At 39.2% G+C, this 11,418-nt stretch overlaps 1 protein-coding gene across 1 annotated transcript in view; it reads right to left on the bottom strand.

Moving 5' to 3' along the window:
• anks1b (ankyrin repeat and sterile alpha motif domain containing 1B) overlaps positions 1-11,418 on the bottom strand; it is a 219,654-nt gene that overhangs the window by 86,588 nt on the left and 121,648 nt on the right. The window contains exons 13-14 of the mRNA XM_032505829.1: positions 10,211-10,346; positions 193-370 (exon numbers count right to left, since the gene is read on the bottom strand). Of these exons, the coding sequence (XP_032361720.1) occupies positions 193-370; positions 10,211-10,346 (314 nt within the window). The remainder of the gene's footprint in view (positions 1-192; positions 371-10,210; positions 10,347-11,418) is intronic.

An 11,418-nucleotide genomic window follows, 5' to 3' on the forward strand; every position in this document is an offset into this window, starting at 1 on the left:
GGTTCACTCAGGTGTGTCGGCTAAAACTCCACTTAAGGCTAAATATTCCAGAGTATGAAATGAAGAGCTAAGAGATTGTCCGTATTCTGTTTATTTCTTCCTCATTTGTGTTTGTGTGGTTTTCTACATGGAGAAATCCAGTATGTACCAGGCAAAGAGAACCAAGTCCCAAACTAAGCAGCTTCAACAGACCAGAATGCAGCACAGCACTGTGGAGAGTTCATCCGCCGGGAACAACACCATAGCCGCAGCATTCCGCAGACACCAGGGATGTTTAAAGGACCAATGCATCAACCAAACAGGATCACAGCCCAGACAGGCAACCAGGAATAGGATGATGATGTATGAGCCCGACAGGGAGTCACCCTCACTGGCCAGGGAACATGAAACAAGCTTGCTGTCAGAAAAGTGTATTTTTTTTGTTATCATTTTTTATTTTTTTTGTTGGATGTCATGATGTAAAAGAAATACAAATAAAACAAAATCCTTGTATGACCTCTTTGTAATCAACAACAATGATGGCCTATGGTGAAGAAACAAAGTCAAACATACTGATATTAAACTACATAAATCACACGAGCCTGCATGGAAAGAGAACCAAAATAAATGAGATGAAACAGCAATCATCCCAGAATGATGGAAATGTTGCAATATGAATCTGTGGTATTTCAAAGTGGGAGGTTGAGGCTGTGCTGTGTGTGTGTGTGGTGTGTGTGTGGTGTGTGGTGGTGTGTGTGTGTGTGTGTGTGTGTGGGTGGTGTGTGTGTGTGTGTGTGTCTCTTTTTGCGGAGATATCTAGTGTTTAATGAGTTTAATGCCAACTTCTTCTATTCATCCTTTAAGCACTCTTTATTCCAGCACTTATCTCGGTATACGTATCTGGCTCTTTTAACAACTAAAGGCGTCTTCTCTGGACTCATGCTATTAAAGAGCTTGCACATGCACATTAACAAACACACTGGCATGGGCTACAATACACAAACACACACACACACACACACACACACACACACACACACACACACACACACACACACACACACACACACACACACACACACACACACACACACACACACACACACACACCACACACACCAACACACACACACACAAACACTGCAGTTCTGGCTGAGGTTAGCGTTAACAATGCAACCGGGCAGCAGGCTAATGAACATGTCATGGCTGATTTGAAGGGGATTAATGAGCACCAGACACAAACACACACACCACAACACACACAGACACACCAACACAGACACACTCGCTCGCACACACAAAATGTCCTCCATGCCTGACTAAACTATACAGCACAAGACATTTTCCCCGCTGTAACAGCATCCCTGGGGGAAAACATGCCGTTTAACACCTCACTAATGTGTGTCTGTGTTTGTGCTAGGGCGCTAATAAATGACACACCAGTTAGCTAAAAAGTGTAATTCCTCACCTAAGACGGTGAGGTGTACTTTGCCGTCTAAGTTTGCATTCATTGAAAAATGCTCATTTCTGGATCGGAGGAATTGTGTGCTAGATTGTGAATAACAGCATATGAAATTCACATAAAATGATCATGATTAAAGGATTAGATACTGTACAATCGGGTATTGGCGGTGGTCATTATTGATCAATTAAACTTCAAAAGTGACTGAATTTACTGTGCAAACTTTAGGAGCAATGCTAAAAAAACAATGTATGTTGATTGTACCAAAGAGTCAGGGTTATTTATATCCAAAATGTTTTCATTTAGTAAATTAACATGATCAGCCGACTGAAAGGTGATTATCATAATGGTTTTAATTGATATTTTCAGTTGTTGAAGCAAACTTCTCTTCTGTCAGCAGTAGCCATATATTAATAATGCTGTGTATAGAGCAATTGCCATCTTTTGTAGCCAGTGTTTTTTTACATTCTCCCTTTTTTCTGTTCTTTTCAATGGCTTCATAAATGCAGAAAAAGATGTAAACACTGAAGAAAAAAAGCTGAGAAGAGCAGATGACATATTAATAGCAGAGGAAAAAGAGAATAGAAAATGAAAAGTCGTAAACATCCAAACCCCCTCCTCCCAAAAAACTAACTTATCTGCAACTTTAAAACATACTCTACTATTCAGCTCTTGATTCTGCAATCCATCTTTCTGCTGATACATTTTGGCATTTCTTTTGTTGATCGCGCTAACCATTTATTATTTTTCTCCTCAAGAAACATTTTCTTTTTTAAAGTTTCACTCAAGTGAGCCTTTCAAGTACTGACACACTTTTGAGACCATTTCAGTGACATTAACATATATAGTGCCCCCCCCCAAAAAAAGGCTCAAACATGGTTCATGTGTGTGGCTGTGCCTTTCCAAACACACATCCTCTGTTCACTGAAGTACTGTAGAGTTACTTGCTCTCTTATCTTTCTACTTACATCAGGAAATCTGAAAGACAATCTGACTTTAAAAAGCTTATTTTTGCTTATTTATTAACTGTTGGGAATAAAAAACAGTTTCTCAGCTTGTCATGATAAATGTGGTTTTTCAGTCTGGTTGTTATTCTTGTGTCATGTTACTGTGGGTTGCAATCTCTCCATCTATCTATCTATCTATCTATCTATCTATCTATCTATCTATCTATCTATCTATCTATCTATCAAGTCAGGTAGCTTTTTAAATCAAAAACACTTTTCTTAACCTAACCATCAAAGCATAATTGGCCTTTTCCTTTCATATTGTTTAATTTATAGTAAATCATGAAGTTCAGGAGTTTTCAGACACCTTCAGGTAAGTTTGGCTTCTGCGTGCTAAAATCAATTCAATATCATTGGAGGTTTTATAGACCTCCTCAGAGCAAGCACTTTGTTTTTAGCTATTTATTTCCCCACGCACAAAAAAATCTTTTTAATACTGTAATTGTATTCCTTCCCATTATCTGCTATTATTCCATTTGGGTTTATTTACTCCTTCAAGTTTTGTCCATCTAAAATTGTGAGAAACTCAGTAAGCCTTAATGTAGCTCAATTTCAAAAAGAAGTAATTCACCTTCTATCCTTTATAAACAATAAAAGCAGTTTTCCCACCAAATCTATAATGGCACACAGTTTAAAATGCAGTGCAGAGGGCAGTAAAAACTAGCAGACTTCATGGCTCACAACTAATGAGGTGGATGAACTGCACAAATTATTGAACTCATCAAAATGCTACATGCAAATCCTTTTAATACAGGTGCAAAATAACAGGAAATAGCTCAGATGTGAAACTCCCACTGGAGAGCTTTTAGCATTACCTTTAGTCAGTTCAATTAGCTGTGTTTGACCCATGTCTCTCTCTCTCTGGGGCCACAGGCATTGTGCTGGCTGGGAAATCAATCACTACCACACACTCTTACACACAGACTGTATAAAGGTCTCCTAGTTGTCCCAGCAACTTTCAGGTGGAGCGCTGTGAGCCTGCAGCTATGACGAGGAATGAGCTGACCAAGGTACGTAAAAAGGAAAACCTTTGGTTTCCTTGACCTTCTGGTCCTTCCCTCTCTTTTATTACTCTTTTTGTTTCCTGATACCCTCTTTTCTTGCCATCCCTCTTTAAATAGCTGACATGATTACTCCAACTGTTTGTGTGTGTATTTGCACATGTATGGTCTTGCAAAAACTCCAATATGGGCTCGATAAATAGCTGGCACAAATGCAGTCATAGTTATAGATCTGTACAGTGTAGACATGTGCTGTTATTATGCACATACCCGAAGAAATTTGCTGGAAGATTAACTGACTGGAGCAACTTTGTCAGAGAGGGATCATGAAGTGACTGTGTGTGTATTCAGCACGAACTCAGCCTCAACAGTTAAATGATTGATGAGTGTGAACAGATTAATAACTGCCAAAGTGATTAGTGAGCTGACTGCATGTGTGTGTGTGTGTGTGTGTGTGTGTGTGTGTGTGTGTGTGTGTGTGTGTTATAGTAAAGAATTATGTGATTTTCTGGAAAGCACCTCAAATATATGTTCCTCAAATGGAAACCTGGAAATGCTGATGAAATACTGGTTATTTAACAGCAACACGGCTTCATTGCTCAATTCATTGTAAAAAATGTGGTCATACAAGCAGCACAAAACTTTGAGATATCCACTTTGTGACTGAAGAGATCTCCAGGACTTACAAACTGACAGCATGTCTGAGATTTACTGTGGCGCCAGACCAGCAAGTGCTTTGTATACCAAAAGTAGGACTTTGACTTAAATTTTGAAAACAACAGGTAACCAATGAAGGTAAGCGTTTTGTACTGGATAGAGTTCTGAAAAAGTTGTAATCTATGGAATGTTTTTTTTAGAAAGCCCATAAAAAGAGAACTGGATGCCTAGTTTCTCACTTAGAATATAGAGGTTTACTCCTCCGTGCAACGGCCGCAGGTTCAACTCCGACCGGCAGCACTTTGCTGCGTGTCATTCCCCCTCTTTCTCCCCTTTCAAGTCTAAGCTGTCCTAGTCAAACAAAGTCCTTAAATGGCCAAAAACAATCTTTAAAAAGAAGAGGAAAAACTATATTATCTAATTGTAGATGTTTACAGTTTTTCTCAATTGCTTTTAGCTAATTGTGCAGTCCTACCTTAAACCATTTCACATGGTAAAACACAATTTGCAGCTTCACTTAGACTTTTCAGCAAAACTCTAAACACATTCTCATTCTCAAAACACGTTCTGCAAATGTCATCCATAGTGGTAAACACAAGTGGCAAAAGTCAAATACATATAGAGAACACATATCATTGATTAAACACAACCACTCAAAATGGATTTCACTTGTTTCAAATGATGTAACACAACCAATATGAGCCGCCACTTCAGAGAGCAAATGTTGTTGAAGGTGGGAAGGAGAAAGTCAGAGAATGAACAGAAGAAACAATGTGAGAGGACAGTAGGGAGCACTCAGTAGATTTTGACTGGTTGCAGGTTCATATCAACAAGAACAAGAATTACAGTATCACAGAGACAAAGGACAAGTTTGTGAGATGCAGGGTACAGTACTGTAAAAATATAAAAATAGGGGTAAAAAGAGGAGGAAAAACTAAAAAATTGCAATGAGCAAAGCAGAGTAGTGATTTCTGATCAATTTTGAGCTACTATGATAGGACATGTTTTCGTTCATCAAAAGACTGAAAAATAAAAAATTGAAAAATATGAAATTTGAGATTAGAAATGTACTTCTCCCTGAGAACAACTGTATATGGTTCGAACCATGTGTTTTCTATTTGTTGGTGTATTGTTTACTGACTGCTTGATAGTGTATATAGTTTTGATCACTTTGTTTATGATTTGAATAAAGTGTTTGATTTTGAAGGGGTTTTGTAAATAGTGCTTGAAACCAGAATCCAGCGGCCATTTTGAGCTACCAGGTAGCCTACGATTAGCCTGTGTGAGCTTGCGAGTTGCAGAACTGTGGGATTAGAACTAGCAAATATATTACATTTGTCTTACATTAGTCATTTGATTAAACGGTAATATCAACAATATTATTTCATTGGGCTTTAAAATGAGGTTTTCCAAAATGTCATATCTTTACATTTGAACTGAGAACAGCACGCTTTTACAGTTTTGAACCTTTAACAGATTTCCAATGGGGTCTGGCCCAGCAGTGCAGTTTAAAAAGTCTATCTTTGAGCTGGTAGAGCCTGGCAGCTTTTTTGTTATGGTCTTGTTTGTTCACTATAATTATGCTGTCATCTGAAAATTACTCAACACAAAAGTAAAAAATTACACGTATCACCTTTTAGTTCCCAAGATCTGTGGTGGTCAAAACAAACCAAGCGGAAAAGGCAGACTATTATTAGACACCCCCTATCTAGTGTATATGTTATCATCAGGCTGAAGGTATAGGGTTCCATTTCTTCGAGCCAAACAAACCTGCTGGACAAACTGAAACAAAATAAAATCCTCTGTGTGTAAGGATGCTGCACCTTATGATATTTGGTGAATATAGGTCTATAATGATGTTGAGGTGATCAGCCGTTGATGTTTGTTGTGCCATTGTCGGTGTTGTCTATGTAACAGCTGTGTTCCATTCTGTACATTTACCATCAAGTGCTTGTTGTGTGTGTGTCTGCATCCTCTCAGCCTCTGTATGGAAGAATATCCTTCATAAAGCATCAGAAACCAGTTAGCCTACCTTAACTGCACTCCACTCCGAGTATGTCTGAGTGTGTGCATGTGATGAGGAAGGCCACACTGTCACTGTCTACATTCTCGTATGTGTTCACACATATGTAACAGTGTGTGCATGTGTGATAGTAGATATGAATGTGTGCAGTGGATATTATGGATCTACAAGCTGTTTTCTGTTAGTGGATCTCACACACACACACCACACCACCACACACACACACACACACACACACACACACACACACACACACATACACTCAAACCCCTATGTGTGCGTGTCAATGCAATGTTATTGTGACCATGTGATTTTCCGAGATGACAGCTTCAATGTCAATGTCAAATTTATACTGTATATACATATAGCACATTAAAATTGTAGCTGATCACGGAAAAATGTCAAATACAGAATTGTCACGTAATATACATCGTTACAAATAACTTAAAACAACAACACATTAAAAGACATTTGACACCCAGACTCAGCAAGGACCAGAGGCCAGAGTAAAAAGGTGTGTCTTTGGCAGGGACATGAAATTATACATATAGAATTCGTCTCTTGAATATACTGATTGGAAGGCTTTTCCAGAGGATGGGAGCACCCACAACAAAAGCTTGATCCCCTCTAATTTTTGGCCTAGCGTTTGGTACATCCAAAAGCAAGTGGTTGGTTGACCTCAATGTTCTGACTGGTTACTAGTGATGTCGAAGTTCAGCCAGATACAAAGGTGACAAACCATTTAAAGCCTTCAGCCTTCTGTAGATGCAAACACGAGGTTACATCATGTGTTGATTGTAACTAGGAATATCTTATGGGCACAAAATGGTTATAATAGTTTACTGTTAACACACACACACACACACACACACACACACGCACAAAAGCAAGATCACAAAAGATGCTAAGTAGGACACGGAGCCAGTGGGTACGAAACCATGAGACCATGATGTAGTATGCATCTCTGTCCTTCTTGCTTTCACTCTTTCTGCTTCTTTTCAGTTTGAGTATTCTCACATTCTTTGTGTTTCACATCCCATCTGCTCATGAGTGTGAGCAAAAACTTGTGGAGACTAACATGTCCAGCTGACAGTTGGGACGAGAAGCAAGCAATTCATAAATTAAAAAAAAAGACCCAAGCAATAAGCCCATGGATTTCAGTCAGCTGATCTCCTTACGCTTTTACCAAAGAGATCACATGTTTGTTTTTTTTAAATCAGCAACTAGCTTGTGGTGAGTTTCCTTTAAACCCTGGAGTTAAAGACCAAAATTACTCAGAACACATTTTTATTTACAGCAACAGCCTTGGGGAGATTTTTCAAAGCGGGGAGGTTGGTTTACACACTGTAAGAAATGTGCAAAGTACCAAGTCTCTGTGTCTCACAGCAGTCTTTCAATATTTTTTTTCCATAAAAAAAAATTACATCATACAGGCATATAGGTCTAGTTTTATTGGGTAATGAATTTAAGAAATTTCTTAAATTGCAATATAATAACTGTAAGGGTAGAAACAGAGATCTTTGAAAACAATGACATCCTTGTTCAAAAGAAAGATGTTGAACATTTTTGGTGCCAAGAGTTTAATGAGAAATTTGACATAAATGTACATGTTTGTACGTTAAATATGAGGCTGCAGCCAGAATCTGGTTGAGTAAAAAAATGAGTTCAGCACAAACTAGAAGCACTGAGATGAGAGCTACATTAATTTTAATTCTATTATTTATTCTATTCTTATTATTATTCACTGTTAACTACAGATATGTGTATTAGTAGAGGTAAGGGAATAATATTGAATAGAAATAATACAAATGGCATTGTATAATAGAGTCATTAAATAGCAATTTATGTGTACTTATTTCTGTAGTTCTTGGAAATATACCAAGATCCCTAGAGGGATCCCATCACATGTATTATTCAATTTTGTTCAAAGCAACCTACATATAATTTTAAATACTAGTTATTTAGAGTTATAGTTAGAGTTATATTACTTTTTGTAGGATGGCAGTAAACCATCTGATCAAATCATCTTTACATCCTTACTGTATCACCGGGATTACAAACAACAGTGAAATGTAATCAAGCCTTTGCTCAAGTCCCTTCTGGAAACCAAAGCCCACATTAATATTCTAATACTGAAAACAGGAGGGACTATAGCACTACCAGACTCTTCTATACACGCGGCAACAGTCACGTGCATGTTAGCACGAGCGTTTGGCATACAGGGTCGACTGATGAAATAGCCAGCGGAAGCACTAGAATGAAATGAAATAAATTCTAGAGAATTAATTAAGCGCTATAAAATTAAACTCTGGTGCTCCTTGATTAAGTGCGCTTCAAGCTGAGCCTCTATGCACCGCATGTGATCCCTCTACACGCATTAGTTAACATTCCAATGGCAGATCTTATGAGGAGGAGAGGTAAGGATAAAAGGATGGAATTATTGCTCATTCTTCAGTAAGATTTATCACGAGACTGAACGAGCAGTTCAGAAGGATATTTTTTTCAGTGTTACTGTGTGTCAGGCATCATCGGCAGACTGAGAAAACAACTGACTTTAATTATCAAGGTGCAAAACGTTCCTGCTGAGCTAGTGTGTCTGATACTATCTTCCCAGTGACAAGGTGAGAGGACTAAATTAATCTCAAGTCACTAAGGTGGTTGATTGCTGTTGATTTTGCATTGCTGAATGTTGATTTGAAGTTATTCATGCGCCCCATTGTTAAATCTATTCTGTTGTACAAGTCCGTTACCAAAGTAACAGACTGAAGTTTTCTGACCACTATAACCGGCTTTAGAATAAAGCCGATGTTCCCTACATCTGATACGATGATGCTGTAGCATATTGATTGCAGATTTCTCTAACACTAAACTGGTTGCCCCGGTGATACCTCCCCAGAAATTATCCTGATGCAGATTTTTTATTAGATTCCACGCAAATATGCACTAGACATTTCTGTATTATTATTTCAGCAGTAGATGATGAGCCCACTTTAACTTCAGACTGCCTGAACAATGAATTTTTACAGTCTGCTGGATTTGGCTTCTCAATTTGGACCAGCTTAGATAGTTATCAAGGTCACATCCTCACTTTAATGATTAAACGATCAATTAAACGGTTTAGATGACAAACTACTATGTCACTTAAGTTAAAAATGCAGCTGTTCAGATGGAGGTTGGGAGCAAAAAGATGACTGATGTACAGAAGATTATTACCTTCCTTGATTCTGACACAAAATTGTAAATTCAATTCTGGTTTGCTAATATACACCACACTCTTACTGCAGTTTTTACATGCTTTTCATCAACTGCCATGCATAACACAACTGGCAACTAAACGTCTTTAAAACTGGACTAATATATTGACAGACAAGCAGTTTATATTTTTGAAAAAGTTAAGGTAACTGCAACTTTTTGTCTGCATGTAATTAATGTGAACATACTCATGCTCTCTCCCTTTCAAGAGTTTCAATTGCTGTAAGACACCTTGGTGGGGACAACCGAGCACACAGGCAAAAGTCATCGAAAGCGGGAAAATCTGCACATGTCTGAACTTTCATAATGGCTGCATGTCACCTTAGTACAGTGTTGTTTTCTACAACACTCTTTCCTCATTCTTTTCTAAAACATGTTGTCTAAGGTGTGTTTTTGAAGGAGGTGGAAGAGGAAGTGATGGGCAACAGTAAAAAAGTCCAACAACCCAATTCTTAATAGGCGCCCAGCTGCAGACCACATTGCTTCAAAACCACGATTATAAAGGTCTGTGTGTGCAGTTGATGGAGAATTGTGTACCATGCAACCTTAGACAGTGATCAGGAAGTCTGTGTATACAGCCACAGTAATACAGTCTATTGTACAGTAAACACAAGACAGGTCAATGGGTGTGTGTGGGGTGTGTGGTGTGTGTGTGTGTGTGTGGTGTGTGTGTGTGGTGTTGTGTGTGTTGTGGTGTGTTGTGTGTGTGTGTGGTGTGTGTGTTCGCAGGTGATTTAAGCTATTTGTACTGTATACAAATACTTGGATGTTAAATAATGCATCAGTTGCCTTTGCAACACATTTGTGGTGTCTGTATGCGTGTGTGTACTCAGTGGGCGGATGACTCTCACTGTTCTTCAAGGCTGTGTCGGGGGAGGGGGGGGAGCAGTCTGGAGTGGGGCCCGTCGAGCAGTTGCCATGGTTACCGTGCTCACCCTCACTTGCCGTTACTTGGGACAAGTGACCTTGGAGAGAGAGAGAAGAGCGAGAGGGGGGGGGGCGGCGCGAGAGTGTGTGTGAACGACGATGAACTAACAATTTGTTTTGCTCATTACAGTATTGTGTTTTATGTTGCAATCACTATTATTGCACACTAGACCAGAGAGAATTCATGCCAGGATCAGAAGGCGAGCCACTTGCTTCTTTCAGGATGGTCACTACGTCCAGTGGTGATCATAGTCCTGCCATGACTTGGCAGACAGACATGTCAGATCACACGTTGGATCCCAGCTTCATTTCAGGCATCTCAAAACAAAATAACAGCTAAAGTAGCTGGGGAAAAAAGGCACAAATTGAGCTTGTGCAGCATAATTTCAGTTCTAAAGCTAGTGTGCTTTGCGCTCCATCCTAATTATCTTTTTGAAACTTTCCCTATCACTTCAGTTATGAAGAGGTATGATTTAGGGTTACTGTAGAGCTGCACCAGCCAACTAACTTTAATGTTGTACTGGAAAATGACTCCTTAGTGCAATTTTGGGTAAAGTGAGAAACGAAAATTAGGGTTTAGCTACAATGTGTCGCCCACCTAATGTACAATCACAGAGCTGAGTTAGCAAGAGAGAGAGGAGAGGAGCATGTATTTTCCAAATTGACGGCAGCAACCAGGAAAATATGATGGCCGCCCAGTGCAGTTTGATGTCTGTCTCAGTTCTTCACACACAGAGACGCACAGGAGTGTGTGCAGCTGAGTGCAGAACCGAGCGTCGGAACTAATTTCCCCAGCGTATGGTCATTTAACAGAGGGTAGGGGGAAAAAACACAAGAAGAAGAGAAGAAGTGAAGAAAGGAGAGGGAAGTGCTGAAGTAGCCAAATTAAATGTCAGAGGAGAAAGCATTTGTCTTCATCAAGAAGGATACAAAACACAGACCAAAATACCTTTCCTAAAATAGTTTTACAGAGTTACTGGCATACACACACAGACACACACACCTGTGCCACCTGCTAACATGGACCCTATGATACGGCAGAATATCATCCAATTATGGTGACACTCAGCCAGGACTTTTAAAACACACACACACACACACACACACACA

This window comes from Etheostoma spectabile, chromosome 23 (genome assembly GCF_008692095.1).
Source record: "Etheostoma spectabile isolate EspeVRDwgs_2016 chromosome 23, UIUC_Espe_1.0, whole genome shotgun sequence".
Classification (NCBI taxonomy): domain Eukaryota; kingdom Metazoa; phylum Chordata; class Actinopteri; order Perciformes; family Percidae; genus Etheostoma; species Etheostoma spectabile.